The 16,420-nt window shown below is 51.3% G+C and overlaps 1 protein-coding gene across 1 annotated transcript in view; it reads right to left on the bottom strand.

The window, feature by feature from the left end:
- Positions 1 to 8,214: 8,214 nt before the first annotated feature.
- Positions 8,215 to 16,420, bottom strand: part of LOC104624847 (disintegrin and metalloproteinase domain-containing protein 19-like) — a 9,393-nt gene continuing 1,187 nt past the window's right edge. Inside the window, exons 3-12 of the mRNA XM_010292315.1 lie at positions 15,691 to 15,799; positions 14,958 to 15,162; positions 13,925 to 14,002; positions 12,999 to 13,107; positions 12,502 to 12,652; positions 11,775 to 11,865; positions 10,812 to 11,062; positions 10,358 to 10,516; positions 9,558 to 9,575; positions 8,215 to 8,266 (exon numbers count right to left, since the gene is read on the bottom strand). Coding sequence (XP_010290617.1) covers positions 8,215 to 8,266; positions 9,558 to 9,575; positions 10,358 to 10,516; positions 10,812 to 11,062; positions 11,775 to 11,865; positions 12,502 to 12,652; positions 12,999 to 13,107; positions 13,925 to 14,002; positions 14,958 to 15,162; positions 15,691 to 15,799 — 1,223 coding nt within the window. The remainder of the gene's footprint in view (positions 8,267 to 9,557; positions 9,576 to 10,357; positions 10,517 to 10,811; positions 11,063 to 11,774; positions 11,866 to 12,501; positions 12,653 to 12,998; positions 13,108 to 13,924; positions 14,003 to 14,957; positions 15,163 to 15,690; positions 15,800 to 16,420) is intronic.

The following is a 16,420-nucleotide window of genomic DNA, read 5'->3' as shown; positions in this document are numbered from 1 at the left end:
AATGCCATTCATGCCAGGAATGATTTGAAACTCAAAGGATGACTAAACTTTGCCTTGCAGTCATAGTTTTTCTTTCTGGAAAGGGCCGGTGGGGGGAGAAAACCCAACAAAACAAAGCAGAAGAAAAAGACATTTGAAAAAGCCACCTGTTATTTTTATGCCCAGGGGAAAATTAGGCTGTTTATCCAAACCATGGCTCATTGGGATTCACTAAGCAAAGCCATCAGAATGGCCTGGCAGGTGGGGCTGGCCTTTGGTCACCTCAAGGACTAGCAGGTGTATGATGGTTGCTTTAGTCCAATGGAGACCAGGTACCTCCTGTCACATGTTCCCTGGATGACACCTGTACCTCTGTCCTGCACCTTTGACCTGATGTATATACTCAGCTCAGGTCCTGCCCCAACACATCTATGACTGGAGACGTTTGCACAGTGGGAGCTGTCTTGATGGTGCCACCATGGGGGAACAGGCCTCAGGCGCTGTGGGTACCCTCTATGGCAGTCCCACCATGGGAGGTCCTGTCCTGCAGCTGTAAGCTCTGCCTTGCCCTGCCCCTTGTGCTTTCTGCCAACCCAAAAGGGTAAACTCACACCTTGCAAGAAAATTAGACCAAAAACTATATTGAGTTGATGCAGCTGGGAATGGTGAGGTGACTATTCATAAATGAAAGGGGCCTTGTAAGGATGCTTACATTTTCTTGTTCCTCACATACACCACTGTCCCACAGGCATAACCAGCTTCTCATCATGAAAGTGGGTGTTGGTACCAGGGGCTCTTCATCTAGATATTTAGAGGTAGCTCTTAGATCAGTTCTTTTGCACCAATGTCATTGAAGATGACTTAAAGACCCTTCTTCTGTCTTTACCCATGCTCTACCAACAACAGCGAGAAGCAGGAGGGCCAAAAATGGACCATCCTTGATTAAGGAGAGCCACAGAGGTGCAATATATTCCTTCTTAGCCTAGTCCTCAAAGCTGTGTCTGTACTCGTGAACTTAACAGTGGACTGAACTTAGGCTGCTGAATTGTCAATCCTTTCTGGCACACGTTTGGCCTTAGCACAAAGCTCTATATGAGTCTTGCATGGGTCAGCCACTTATGTGGCCCATGAATCATCCCAGCAGACAGTTCGCTGACGGCCACTTTATTCTAAAGGTAGGAGAATTTAATAACACTGATGAAGACTGCTCTGTGCCATTGGCCGCAGGACGCCCAAAACATTCCCAAGAACATTTTAATCTACGAGCACAGACATGACCAAAGCTCCTTGCTCTGCACGCCTAGGGATCACAAAGTGCATGAAGTCCCCCAGTCACAGGAGGCTACTTTGGACTGAAGCAGTTTCCTTATATTTTTTTATGCAAACCCAATAAAGATAAAATGATCTCTTTATGACAAAATTTTTGTCTTATATCTATTTTTTAAAGCAACTTTGGGTACCAAAGAAGTGGCAGTAACAGCAATAAACAGCCCTCTGTCCCATGGGCGAATGTCCCACCAGCTTTCCCTGGTGGGAAAGCACAGTGGAGGTGTGGGCTGCAGGGTGATAGCAAACTCAGCATTTCTCCTGGGTACTCTGAGCCCCATTCAGTCCCCAGCTAGTCATGATTGTCCTCTGCAAACATCTCATAGCGTGTCATCAGTGGCCACTGTGTAAAAGGAGGTCGGGAAAGAGCTCCGAGATGTGTTTCTCAAGGCAGTAATTCAATTTATCTTTGCTAATTAGGCCAGAACAGCTCCTCCTTCATTTATGTATCTCATTTGCTGACAGGAGCTGGACACCTGGGTCTCATGCAATGCGTTTGAAGCCACACTGTGGTGTTCCCACCCCCATTTCTACATTCTCCAACTTTCTAATTTTTCTTCTTTGGAATGATCCAGTTTGATTATCTCAGCTGAGCATCTGGGACCAAAACAGGCACGTTGCAGGCACCCTCTGATACCCAGGTACAGCCCTGCCTCCGCTCACCAACGTTCTTCAAACCACAGTGGGTGGCAGAAGCAATGTCTTTGCCACGAGATGCCACATCATCATGAAGCCATGGGGCAGGGCTTCTCCTCAGCTCCAAATGCTGTCCAAACTTGCACTGATTTCTTTCTTTGTTTCTCAGAGCAAGGATTTAAAACACAAAAGGAAGTTGGAGAGGGAGATCTGCACCCTGCTTTGACACTGCTGACACAAAAGTGCTCCATCTCCAAGCTCGCTTTGTACTTCATAGTGCTGGGACTTGAAAGACACTCACTTTTTTAAGAAATACTTGGAAATTAGAGAGATAAGACACCAGCTTCAGGCAACACTTCAGTGACAGCACTCAACAGGACCTCAGTCTTTAGCATGTGTGTGTATAATATCATAAATTTATTTCTCTCTTTCTCTCTGAATATATAGAAATGTTGACGCAGTGAATTAAAATCAAGCTGTGCTTTACACTTTCATTTTTAATGGGATCATTCCTGGCTCCAAGGAGAGAGCTATCAGCCCCTGAACGGCAGGAACGGGTGGAGAGAGCAATCGTCTTCTGCCAAAGACAAATAAAGTAAAAGGAAAGAAAAAGCACTGGAAGATGATGAATGGTTCAACTTCCTCTGCTGCAGGAGCCTCTTCATTAACCGCTTCACTGCCTTTTTTTCCCCCTTTTTTCTTTTGTGTTTTTTTTTTTTTTTTCCTTTGACTCCGTACACGCACTTGTATGCCTGCAGTTCTGTGTGCCCATGAGTGTGCTGCCTGCCTGCAGCTGGTCGCGGTTCAGGTGTCCATGACCCTCATCTCCCCCACCCCAGGATGCAGCATTAAATGAGAAAAATAAAAAGACGACGGTTTTGCATTTTACCCTAGCTGTGTCGCCTCGGGCTGCATCCCGGGGACAGAGCCTGCCTGGTGCCAGGACACCCACAATGAACTCGGTGCAAACTTGGTGCACCTTGAAATTCAGGCTCCAGGCAGCCAAGGAGGACATTTGTTGTCCCAAGGTGACTTCCCCAGTGTGCTCCAGAAAAGCCCCCCAGTTTCTGAAGCTCATTGGAAGCCATTCAATCACTGGGGACTCTCTCTTGTCCCCTCCATTTATGGGTCCTTCCTCCACATCCCACTTAATCCCTTGGAAACCCCTGCAGAAGCCCGTGGAGCTGCTGTGAGTCAGGATCTGACCTCTTGCTGTGGCTCATGGATCCCAGGGTGAGTGGCCAGGACAGGGCAGGGGTGGGACAGATGATGGACCGATGGCTCGGTTTCACAAACTGAGGAGAATCAAGGCACACAGACAGATGCAACAACTTGCCCAAGGGCAAGGAGCTCTTGCCAGCTTCAACACAAGTGTGGTGGGTGACAGCAACCCCCCAAAAGGGCTGGGGAGGTACAGTCCTGAGTGCCTTTGCAACCTGGGCTTGTTTCTGCTCCATCGGGGAAAGCGGTCAGTTCCAATGAGCCCATCAACATGCTGGAGCTATTCTGGGGCCGGGCACCCCCAGACCATGGTGTCCGCCTCCCAGTGAGCTACATCAGTCCTGCCCCAAATGCAGGACCTCACCCAGGCCCAGTGTCTGGCCAGGTCTATCTGTGACCAATAGTCTCAGGGTGGAGTTGCCAGCATTGAGATGAAGCTAGCTGTAGCCTCCTCTCCACCACCACTCAAGCTGTTTCCCTACGGTGTCATATCTCCTTGGCCACCTTCAGGACCAGAATGGGCCCATGTGAGACCTTCCATCTCTGCAGGACCCCTCTCCAGGCGCCTGTCATATCACCTGGATGTTTAGTTCCAAGGAAGCCTTCATGTGTTAAAAGGAAGCCTGGGAGACATCAAAACACCCCCACACACACTCCCACACCCCCTAATCAGCCCCAGTTAGACTGAAAGCATCCAGAAAGCCCAGAAGCCCCTACTGATTTCATAGTAGGCTGGATCACGAGCTTTCAGTTTTGCTGTTTGCAAAGCACCTGGTGTGCAGGGACCTCAGAAGTTCTTGACAAGAATGCTGATGGCAATGAGACACTGCAAGAGAAGAGCAGCTGCACAGAGAAAGAGACACCACTGGAGATGACTCACCCAAGTTACCCCAGCATAACTTCTATCCCATTTCTTTTTCATGGAACCTGGAGCATCTCAGTGCAGGAGGAAGACAAAGACCAGACTGAAGCTGAGGAAAACATTTGTACAGCTGAGAGGAAGGTACAGGAAGATGCTCCCTGGAGTGGTGTGGGCTCTCCATCACTGGAGTGTTGAAGAACATAAGGGCAATTATACCAGTACGGAGCAAAGAGCTGGCACCAGGCTCCACCAGAGATCAGGTTAAAATCTGAAAGGAGCTGGGCTTTGCTCCACCTGTCTTCTGAAATGTCTGGATCTTGTTGCTGTTGGAAATCAGACATCAGATTAGATGGACCTAGGAGATGGACCCATACTGTCTTCCAAGATGTTACTGGGAATTAAAAGCATGGTTGATGTCTCCAGCATGTACAATGTAAAGTCATTTGATGTAGATGCATTCTCCTGAGCTAGCCAGGAAGTATTTTTTCTTCCCCATCTCAATCTCACAAACTCTGCCACATGGATAAATGAGAAATGTGCATGCAAAGGGACTGCTCAAACCTCCAGCAAACCACCAGCCTGAGCCTTTCAGCCTCAGCCCTTGCTCAAGATCTCACTGGAGCTGGAGAGTTTCAGCACACACCTCCATGGTCCCAGGTTCTCTCTCACCTGACCAGAGGGGAAACAGTGAGACCCAACCTCCCAGCACATGCGGCATTTTGTAGACGCTTTTGTCAAAAGAGACATCCAAGCCAATGCCAAAAAGTGCAGATGGGCTAAAGCAGATTACCGTACTCACTCTGGTGCTGGTCTCCACCTCGAAGCGCATACAGGGACAGACATGATATATGAGTTGGCCTATACAGCAGCAAAGCTGGGACAAGCACTCAGAAACACGAAGGTGATGAAGGTACAAGTGGTCTGATTCTCTATCCCACACCCACCCCTTCAAGCCTCAGAGAGAATGAAAGACATTTAAGCAGCAGATGGGACCGCAATGCACGTCCCAGTGCCCACAGGTTTCAGTGAAATGACTGAGACAGGACTGCCACCATGGGATCCTTCCCCTTTCCCCTTCACCAAGCACATCCTGTCTGGGCAAGGCTCCGTTAGCCAAAAAGGAGCCTTTGATGCTGAAGACACCGTACAGTGGAAGGCTGTGGTTTTTCAGCTCTTCTACTGTCATTTTCCAAAGGTATCCAAACTGACAGCAGACCCCTTTATAAAGGGGAAAGATCCACTTGGACGGACTTCAAGCTCCACAAGACATCAGAGGCACTCGGCAGCTTTGATGTCCACCTCATGCTTCTAATGGATTTGTAGATGATGAGGCAAGGGAGAAAGACCAGGGAGAAAAGCTGCACTTGAGGATCTGGTCCCTAGAAATCCCCGAAACAATTTGGAGAGAACACTGAGCAGAGACTTTCATGGTCATCTGCTGCCATCTAGTGTCACCTGAACAGCCAAAAGCCATCCTCGGCTTCACGAATTTCTCTAACCAGGCCTCAAGTCCTGCCCGTCCCATGGCCCACAGGCCACGTCTTACATTTGTGGATGCATCAGGATGGACATCATCCATCGGCACTCCCCGTGACCATCCCAGGTTAGACAGAGCCAGCAAACAGACCATTGTGCACCATCCCTAAATTACAACCCCCTTGTACCTCTGCTCCCAGCGGGGAGCCACCTTCCAGCTCAAGGGCAGAAGACCTGGACTGGTCTGGGCAAGTGGACTGGGAGGGCTGTTCTCAGCACCGCTGCTCTGCCTGGGGAGAGGGGATGCGATGGGTCCTTCTGCACCACGGCACAGACAGTCCGCCTTATGAACAATCTGCTGGTGCGTGCAAGGACTTCTTCCAGGCAGAGAAGAACATCGTTGTTGAGTACTCATTGTGCTGCTGAGCAGATGTCTAGACCAGTACATCTTTGCAGGATCCTTAAGATCAGAAATCGGGGTTTCTATCAATTCTTTTCTAGCCTGAATATCTCAAATTTGGCCCCCAAATGTGCATGTCCTGGCTCTGGACTGTCAGTGAAATTTGGGTAGCTGTAGAGAATGAACTCCCCATCTTTCCCCGCTGGCAACGGGAGGAGACAAGGGGAGTGTGATGGCCAGGTAGGTGACATTAATAGGCAAGAATCCAAGCCCAGGGGCATTGCATCAGCTTGATGTGATCACTCAATTGCTGGCCCCAAAGGAAGGTGGGTTTTTGACTGCAGCTTGTCATCCCTCACTTTGCCATTAAGCTAAATGGTCCGACACATTGAGGAAAGTTTTTCCAACCACTTCATCATGGCAGTGACTTCTCCAAACCCTCTCCAACTTTTTAACCCTCTGCTAACACCTATATTGGACAGTAGAAGGGGGGGCATTCACAGGCAGGGAGCAGGGTTTCCCCTCTCCAGGAGCTCTGTAGGCTCTTCCTCAAGTCTGACCATGCCAGAAGTCCTTGGGAGATCACTGAAAATAATGTGACCCTAGGAAGGGTGAGGGACCAGTTCATTTATGCCGTCCTCTGGAGGTCATCTGAGGATGATCTCAAGAGGTCCCTTTCAACCTAAATGACTCTGTGATTCTGTGACTTGTTATCAGAGTAAGAGATGCTGGATCCTACATCCACCAACCAAGAAAGATATGGAGAAACGCTTCAGGGAGATTCCATGTGCCTGACCAAAGACTTCAAAACAAAGCCTGATCATAAGAGAGTAAGGACAGCTTAAGTTAAGGTGGCTTTAACCACAACCTGCAACTAGCAGCCTGTTTTGCAACACTGAGGATAATGAAACACCAGAACAGTTTCCTGAGGGTTGTCCCTGAGCCTGTATCATTAATACCCTTTACATTGCTCAGACACATCTCAAAAAGGTTTGTCCTAGGTCAGTTGGGATCTACCCCAGGGTAGTTGATATGTCACAGACAGTTGGACTGAATGATCCCAGGTTTAAGGGCTAACAGAAGGAGTTCCAAGGATGTCTGTTTGCACTGGTGTGCTGGGAGATCCAGAGCCCTCGGTGTCTGAAGGCTCAGGGAACCTCTGAGCAAGAAAAGAGCCGGAAGAGCCAAGGGACTGTACAAAGCCTTTGTTCTCATTTCAGACCCTGACAGAGCCGCATGTCAAGTCATAGGAAAGTGGCACGGTATAGTACTGTGCAGGTCAACAGCACCTTTCATCTGAGGATTGTAAAGCCCTTTCAAGACATCAGTTTGTTAAACCTCACAACACCCCTGTGAGGTAGGTATCACCCCCCATTTTACAGATGGGGAGAACTGAGGCACAGAGAAATGCAATGGCTTGGCCAAGGCCTTTGGACAAGCCAATGACACAGGCAGGAGGTCTTCCTGCTCTTGTTCCCGGCTTGTGGCTCCTTCCCCCTTTGGACAGCAGAGCATTAGCAGCTCACAGAGCTGGCCTTGCCCCATGAGCAGGGAACATGCAATGTCTATGGAGGGCTCCTGAGCCCCTTGAAAGCACCCTGGTAACCAGCTGCCACCAGCACTTCAGACATTAAACCATTTCCCAAACAGCTTCTCCTTCCAGGTACGACCCCAGGATTGTCACTGTTTTTTCATGTGCAATCAGGCAGGGGGCCAGGAGGAGCCTGAGAACTTGGATTCTTCATGGAAATGTCCCAGCACTGTATGGCACAGTCCAAACTGGAAACCACTTTTCTCTCGGGGCAAATATCTCCCCGGAGACAATGCTCAGCATTGAACTCTGGTGGCAATGGGTGGTGGTGGGGTCTCACCAGGCCTGGAGGAGAAGGAGGAGGTAGCTAGAAGGATATTACACGGCTTTCACTGCCACTGTTGTCGGCGTCTTTTGTCAGTGTTGGATGCTCACTTGACCCCAAGTCACCCCATCCCAGCTCATGTGCAATGTCAAGAAGAAACTAAAGCTGGGGGGTAAATTGGCCAGGAAGTGATGCCAGGAGCTGTGGTAGAGTCTCCATCATGGTAACCCCACCGCCAGCCCACCCCAACCCTTAGTTATGTCATGGTACCGATTTCCCCTCTCCTCCCCCCACCACTACAGTTTTTGTGCTGAATACATATTCTGTCTTATAAAAATAGTCCTCTGGTATCAAAAGACAAATAAAACAAGCGAGGAATAAAAGACCCCTGTCGCCAGCAGCAGTGCAAATCAGGAGAGCCAGCTCAGGAAGGATGGGCTTAAGGTGTCCCTGGTTTGTCACTTCTTCAAGGGGAAGGATGTTGATTGGACTTTGATGGCTGGGACTGGCCTACAGCAAGAAGAAAGAGAAAGGAGACAATTCATTTGAGTGCAAAGACCAAGCATCCACCACCTCCACCGCAACCATCCTTCCAGAGCTCAGGAGAGACAGACCAGCTGCTGCCCCTGAGACCAGAGGGGACCTGAGAGTGTCATGGTCACCCATGTCCTCTCTCAAAAATACTACCCCAAATTCTATCACTTTGAGGTGTTTTCCTTTGGCATACCCTCAAAACCCTGATAAGGATGCAGAGTCCACCAAAGCATGTGGTGGCACCGGGCAGTAACCAGCAGTAAGAACTAGGAGCCCACCAGCTGCAGAAGTGATGTCCCCCAAGGGCTTGCTGCTCTCGGCTTCCCATGAACAGCCAAGGTGGTCTGTGCACTACCAAGAGATATCACCAAATCAGCCAACCCAATATGGACCCTATAGTCCATCCTGGGAATTCATGCAATGTTTCACCTCATCCATCCAGGAAAGACAACAGTTCCCTGGCCTTCCCCTAGCATGTTTGTGATGTCAAGTAATGAATCCAGACCAGGACATGGGCACGTCCTACTCCCTGGCACAAGTCTGGCCCTGCCAAGTCAACACTTTCTGACACGGGCACCGTTTCAAGAGAAGATGGCCAGGGACTGCTCCTGGAGGGCAGCAAGGACAAAACTGCACCGTTTGGGGAGGGAGCAAAGTCTGGCTGCTGGGATGTGCCAAATCTTTCTCTTTTGGGACCACAGAAAGGCTTGTCTTATCTACTAGAAGAGATGAGCTATTAGGGATTGAGTTACACTGAGAAATTTTGGGGCATATATTCAGCCTCCTTGTGGTGGCAACTACAAAGGCATAAGAATACAAAATGGTCCAAGAGGGTCAAAGCAGTAATTAGCAAAGCAGACTGTCTGGAGATGAGGGACAACTTCATTCCAGTGTGGTAGCTTCTTCTCCATGGCCCACAAGCCTGGCTACCAGGAGGGGATGCACGTGCAATCCCCTGAGGCTCCACTGACCTATTTCCAGAGGATTTAGCAGCATAGCAAGAGTTGAAAGTAGTAGTGATATTGTAAAGGACTTAGACTGAATCTCTCAGCTCCAGACTGGACAGGCTGTGTCTTCCATTCCCTTTGACACAGATGCCCTGTGTGGGTGCTCAGAGGGGCTCTGTCCTGCTCACCCAAGAGCCTCTGGGAAGGGGACATTTAATACTCAGTCTCTTGGGTCCCCACCCAGTGCTTAACCAAAGGCCATCCCCGCACAAGCAGCAAAGACCAATCCCCCATGGTCCTGTACGGTGCCTGTGACTCACCTTTGAGGTGGCATCGGTCTGTAGGGAGGAAAGGGGAAATAGAGCATCAATGTACATCCCTTCACTCCACTGTCCCCCCAGCAGCTCGCCAATAGCCTTCTCCGTGCTCTGGGATGGGGGGCCATATGCACTCACCAAAGGATAGCGTCTCCCTTAACCCATCAGGACCCTGTAAGACCCAAAGTCCCAGCCTTGGTTACCACTGGTCAACTTTGGCCAAACCCTGTGGGCTCCTGCCAGGTGTAGGCATGGCTGCAGACCCCAGACACCCACAGGTAACTTGCTCTGGTGGGCAGGCTTTTCTCCTGCACCATGCAAGAGGGAGCGTGGGCACAGGGTTGTTTATGTACATAGGGTCCCCATCTGGACAAACACTTTGGCTGTGGTTCTCCAGGCAGCAGCATTTGGCATATCTTCTGATTTCCTTTCTACCTGTTACTGCTGTCCCCAGAGGCGCCATACCAAAGTTCCCCAATGCCCTACAGGCCAGTTACCTCAAAGTTGGTGGGCTTCAAACTCCTCTGTAGCTACAGCAGCAGGTACAGACCCACACAGCCCAGAGCACAGAGGCAGTGTGCTCCAGCCTGCTCCTCAGCAGCCTGACCTGTACACACCAGCCATATCGGGGAGGAGCAGGAGAAACCCAGGTCACGGCAAAGACACCACGAGGGGCAGACCAGAGCACACCACAGTGACATTTGGGATGTCCCACCCAAACGTGACCCACAAGACCCCCCCCAGTGTCCACCTGCAGGACCTCACCAGTGATGGGAGGTAGCTCGACTCCTCTCTCAACTTACTTTAATGGCCTTGTAGGGCGACTCATAGCACTTGTACCCGATGCTTTGAAGTTGGTAGGAGGGACCATGACCAGCAGGGTCTGTCCATGTGCAGAAGGCAGCTCCTTGGCCAGAAGAGGACTTCCAGGCAGAGGCCGACGGGGAGGCTGGTGCTTTGGGATGACACAAAGTGTATGGAGAGAGACAACACCCTTAGAAGAGCATCCAATGACCTTCTACAAAACTCTCTCTCCTGCTCTGCTGCACAGCTGAGGTGCTTCAAAGCATGTAACGACACCCAAACTACCTTAAAATATTCTCATTATCTAATGAGCTTTCCTCACCATTGCAAAAGATTCATCTCTTAGCATGACGTGACAGCTCCTTAATAGTGCCCAACCCAAAAGAGCCACAGGCAGCCAAAAACCAGGGAATTTCTATGCGTCTGGAAGGAAAGCACAGCCAACTAGCAAAGCTCACCAGCGGGGTCCTCACGGGGCTGCAAGGAAGAGGTTTCTTTGGAGGTGGCAGTTTAGCTTGGGAGACGACCGTTTTGGTAGGACCCATGGGCGATTTACTGGCCGGTGGAGGTGGCCTGGCAGGCTTGGGGTCTCTTGGGCGCAGAGGGATGGAGTGGGGACCCGGGCGAAGAGGGTGGACAATGTTGACAGGCTGGGAGCCAGGCTGGTGAGCGCTGGGTTTGGGGAGGAATGCAGCCCGTGGTGCCTGCAGGGATGAGAAAAGCAGAAGTATGGAGAAAAATGTTAGGTGTGTTTTCCTGGGTGTTGAAAAGCAGATGCCCTCTCAAGGTCTGGGTGCTAGGGAGCTGCAGGCAGAGCATTGGGCATTCATTCCATTTTCTGTGACCAACACTTTCACCATCCTGCCCAAAAGCTGAACATGTTTGCTCCTGGCTAACCATATCAGAGCACACAGGGATGAGAAAGATGCTGGGTTCAGGAGATCTGGACCAGGGCCAGCTCTGGTGCATCCATACCACACCAGATTTCCACCAGACAGGAGACATCATCCGTTCTGCTCTGCTCTCAGCCACTGTCACCATGATCAAAAAACCTAAATTCTTCCTAAATTCAGCCCCAGGCTTACCCATCCAGCAGCAGAAGCATCTGCCTCCCCAGACACCCAGCACAGAGTCATCAGCGGTATTGCAGACCCCCTGCTCAGCTTTTCCATGGAGATGGGCAATTTCCCAACGGAGGCTCCTGGCAATCACTGGGGTCTTTTTGAGCAGGCAGAGCTCAATAAACTCATTTTTAGGAGGGGTGTGTACTACTGACCAAGGGCTCCCAGTAGACACAGTGCATAACCAGCACAGAGCACCAGTTGCTTGCCCAGCTGCTAGAAGGAGATGTGATCACCCACAGGTATCAAGTCCCAGGGAGGGAAAGCAAACGTGGAATGAGAATTATTTACTTACTTTATTAGTGTGGCTGGAGGTGGAAATGTTCCGCAAGGTGAAAGCAGCTTTGGAATGGCCACCAGTTGACTTCCGACTGATGGTTTTGTTTCTGCCCAGGATCACAAAGGTAAGTCACAGATGGCAAAATAAAGCAACCATTTTTGCAACAGCTGCCTCCCAAAATGCTGCACGCCCGCGAGATCCTGCCTCCGTTAACAGATCGTTAACAGACAGTCTTGTAGTGCTGGGTGAGCAGGGGTGACAAGTCTGTCTTGAGATAGTGAGGGTAATGAAGTAGACTGTTTGGTTCTGGGTTTTTTTTCTCAAATTATTGCAGGAGCTCTGAGGCATATGTGTGTCTGTACCTGTACTGGGAGGGGAAATAATGAGAATATTTAAATTCAGCACTACTTTAGAGCCCTTCCAGCTCTTGCAGTCTGCCAGGAGCAGATGGCAAGAAAGCTCCTCAGTACCAGGCCACCTCTGTCATCACTCTCTGGGATTGTCCTGTCCAATGGATCATTCCTGTCCTCTGCTCAGGGGAGAGCTGAGAGCTTCAGATTGTGCCAGGTGAGAGTTCTTCATATCTCAAACAGGTCTCATACCAGTTTGAAACAGGCCTTGTGCACCACCAGCTCTGCCACAACCATTCCTACCGGGCTGGATGCTGCCAGTGGCAAGAAATTAATGTTTCAAGGTCTCACTGGGTTCTCAAGAGAGAAGGGATTCAGGACTCATCACCTACCTGCATGTCTCCTGGCTCCTCCTCCTCATCTCCTTTATCCATTTATTCAGAAGCGAGTTCTCCCGCCGGTACCAAAAGTAGACACCCATCATCAGGGCCGGGAGGAAGAGCAGGAAGATGAGCAGAAGGGTTATTAAGATGGCTTCGTGATCTGGCAGGGAAAGCACAAAGGTGAGCGCGGGGCTGGGAGAGCCAGCAGCCTCTGGCTTCACTCAATGCAAACGTTGGTCCCACCTGCCCATTCCTGGCCACCCAGGCTAGAGACATCATTGCTGATCACACCTCCAACAAGGGCACAGTACAACTCAGTGGCCTCTGATAAAAATGGGTGGCCACCAGGCAACCAGAGCTGGGCACAGGCTGTGAGTCTGCCCAACCCGACCCAGCACATTTGGGAGCAGCACTGTCAGCAGCTTTATCGCCCCATCTCCCCTTCTCGTGGCATTGCTCCGGCCCCACCAGCGTCACCAGGCAGCGGACGAGAAGTCGTGACTCACTGTCGCGCTGCACGGGGCCACTGTCCACGCTGCCGCCCAAGCCCGGCTTCTCGCAGTAGGGGGGAGCCCAGCCGGCATCGCAGTGGCAGTTCTTGTTGCTGTTGCAGACCTGCAGAGAGAGAAGGAGGGTTGGAGGTCACGAGGGATGTATGGAAACGACGGCCTGTACGGAAACGATGGTCTGTACGGTGGGGATGAGAGCAGATGGCCAATGGCAGGAGTCTGGCTGAAGGAGCTTAACCCCTGCCAATATTCGCCCCTTGAACGTCACTCGGATCATGCCTGTGCTGCCCTCAAATCTGTGATTGCCGTGTAGCGAGATATTTTCTTGCTGATACTTCTATTTCCCTGCTCTTTGCAGAAACCCTGGAGACAGGTATCTTACACCCTCGGTTTGCACACCGCTTGACTAGACAAGCCCGATGCCCTTAATACTTTGCATCAGGCCAGAAGTTTGTTAAACATCTTCCCCTTGGGATCTTCCCATTAAACCATAGCATCTTATCTGACAAAGCCCCGCGTCCTGCAGAGAGCAAATCTTTGCAGGACTTAAGCTTTGGACAAGGGGGGCTCTTCCTGTTCGCCAAACCACCGCCCTGCCTTTTTGCAGTCCCGGTTGTGTTTCTGACTCTTGCTTTGCTCTCAGAGGCAACAGGCACCTGCTCTGAGCCCTAAGAGTCCAGTTCAAACTGGACCCTGATCCAAATTTTGCAGATGGTCCTTACGTCACGAACGATCTTGCTCTAACTTGGACACGGGTAAGCAAAGACCTCAGCTCAGTCTCACCCATAGCTGATGCATGAGAGAGTTATGAAAAGCAGATGCCCGCTGCGTTGCAAGGCTCATCCCCGTGGGAGACACTTGGTTTTGCTTAAGAATCTGCACTCGTCTCAGGAGCCTGCTGTAGGTCTCAGGCAATAACTCACCCCATGGCCGTTGCACCGGGAAACACACTTTTCTAACTCAAAAAGGGAGGCATTCTGGCAGCGCCGATCTTTGCAAACCTGAGAGAGAGCCAAGAAGCCGAGGTTAGGGAAAGGCCTGAGAAAGTGGGGACAGTGATCTTCTGGCTTCACAGGTGGGAGTCCTCTGGAAGGATGCTATCCATTGGAAAATGTAGGTTGGTAAAATCATATTGTTCCAGGTCAACACATTTCACTCCAATTTTCAATGCAGGCCAGGAAACCTCTGCCATTCCCCCATCCAGGATGGCTCAGAGGAGACCAGCCACCACCACTCCCACTCCCCTCCCCTGACAACCCATCTGCCAGCTCCTGGAGAAGGCATTTCCCATCTGTCCCTAAAAAGAAGGAACCAGCCAAAAAAAGCAACACTGGATTTCAAAACCAGCCATCCTTTCTCATGAAAATGTCAACATTTTGGCCTTCCATCCCAAACTGGGATAAAAATTTCACAATTAAAATGCCAAACAGCAAAGGCCATATCTCTCCAGCCAGCTTTGTCTGGCATGCACCCCTGCTACCATGTTGTTGACCGGGCTTCTGCCCTTTCTTGGCTGAATTGACCCTCTGTGAAGTACTTGGAGATGCAGGGGCTGTAAAAAACCCTAATGCTCAGTTAGCAGCTTCTGTTTGGATCTGACATCTTGATTCCTAACACAGCTTTCCCTTGGGAAGCAGTTTATTCATAGGAGGAAGCCTCATCCATCAAGTCCTGGGGCATGCAATTCTTGTTGTGGTTGCTCCACTATGCATTAAATCAGTAAAGAAGCATGGAGGCTAGAGAGGAGAATTTGGTGGCCTACACACAAGCATCTGGTGATGTCTAGAAATGCCCCAGTTGAGATGTCATCAAAGCAGTGTCTGCAAGCATGGGGGGAACCACGTCCCATGGCCCAGCTGTAACGCAGAGAAGAACCAATGTCTACATTGGAGCTGGGACAAGAGCCAAGGAGCTGATCTCCTGGAGGAGACCCTAGCCCTAGGAAAAGGTACTCACCATCCCATCGCCACACTTTGTTCCCGTCATCACCAGCCCGGGGTCAGAGAGGTCTTCCTCATCGTCCTTTGCAGTGTACATGTAGGTACCCCGGCACTTCACCTCCCGCCCGTTGAAACGGATGGTGGTGTCGATGGAGACAGTGTTGGTCCCCTGGGGCTTCTTAGCTGAGCTCTGGCACTGGATCTTGCCACACATAGCATCCCTAGGAGCGGGGCACAGCCAAGGTGAGGGCAGGAGATGCGGGTATCAGCCACCCCACCTCCCCGCCCCATCACCCCCTGCCCCGCTGCCTGCTGGCACACCTCCTTCTGGATTTAGGGCCATGGGAGGTTGTGATGGGAGAGGCTCAGCAGGTTCAGAAAGCAACCAAGAGAAATCATGGACAGCACAGAGAAATGCTGAAGGGAACAGTCCAGGGGGGTCCTTCTAACATCCCTGGTCTAACTGGGAATACTGGAGAGTCCACATTCCCTAAATACCATCTTCTGCTGATCCTGTCTTTGATTTTCCCTTCAGGCTGCTCTGGGAGGTGACACATGGTGGGACAACCTCCCAGCAGCAATGGGCTTGAGCCCAGGAAGGACCTGATGTCCGAAACGGAGCTGGCCCAAGGGGTGATGCCACAGGTTGCAGTAGGACCCTGCCAGTCCCTTCGCAGGGGTGGGCAGCGGGGGGCTGTAGGTGCACGAGGAGGAGATGGGGCACCCATGGGTGCCAGTGCTGCACCCACCTCTTGTCGCATTTCACGTAGCGCCCTTGGCTGTCCTTGCCACAGTTGCCGTAGGTGTTGCCAGCCATGTTCACGTCCTGGAAACAGGCGTCCGGGGCCGGCCAGGCGCCTGCGGCGAGGGAGGAAAGGTCCCGCATGGGGTGGGGAAAGCGGCCAGCAGGGAGAAATACCGAAACCGGGAGCAGCAGCTGGGTGCTCATGGAGAAAACAGCACGGAAAAGTCTCCCGGAGAGCTGCTGCTGCTGTGGGTGCCGGCCAAGAGCAGCACGAGAGGCGTGAAATCCCCTTCGCGACCGTAGCGCGCGCAGGGGCAGGCGCAGCCCGCGGCCGCGCCTGGCCATGGGTAGTGGGGGGTCCTACGCAGCAGGGGGTCGTAGGCAGCTGGGGGCCATACACAGCAGACGGCCATATGGAGCATACGCGCTGTGGGCCGTATGCAGAGTGGGGGCCATATGCAACGTGGGGGCTGTATGCAGTCTGTGGCCACATAAAGTGTATGCATATATATATATATATACACACACGAAGTGTGTAACAACCATACGAAGCATCTGGGGGCCGTATGCAGAATATGGGCTAACTAAAGCGAGGAGGCCATATACAGTCTTTGCAGTGTATGAGCTGCACGCAGTGCTGAAGCCATATGCACTATATGGGCTGCACTACAGCATGGAGGTCACTTGCGGCGTATAGAGCCATGCGCAGCACGGGGATCATAGGCAGTAGGGGG

The sequence above is a fragment of the Phaethon lepturus genome, unplaced genomic scaffold, assembly GCF_000687285.1.
Source record: "Phaethon lepturus isolate BGI_N335 unplaced genomic scaffold, ASM68728v1 scaffold26948, whole genome shotgun sequence".
Taxonomy (NCBI): Eukaryota; Metazoa; Chordata; class Aves; order Phaethontiformes; family Phaethontidae; genus Phaethon; species Phaethon lepturus.
The sequence above is the reverse complement of the archived record's forward strand: the minus strand, read 5'-3'. Positions and strand labels throughout refer to the sequence as shown.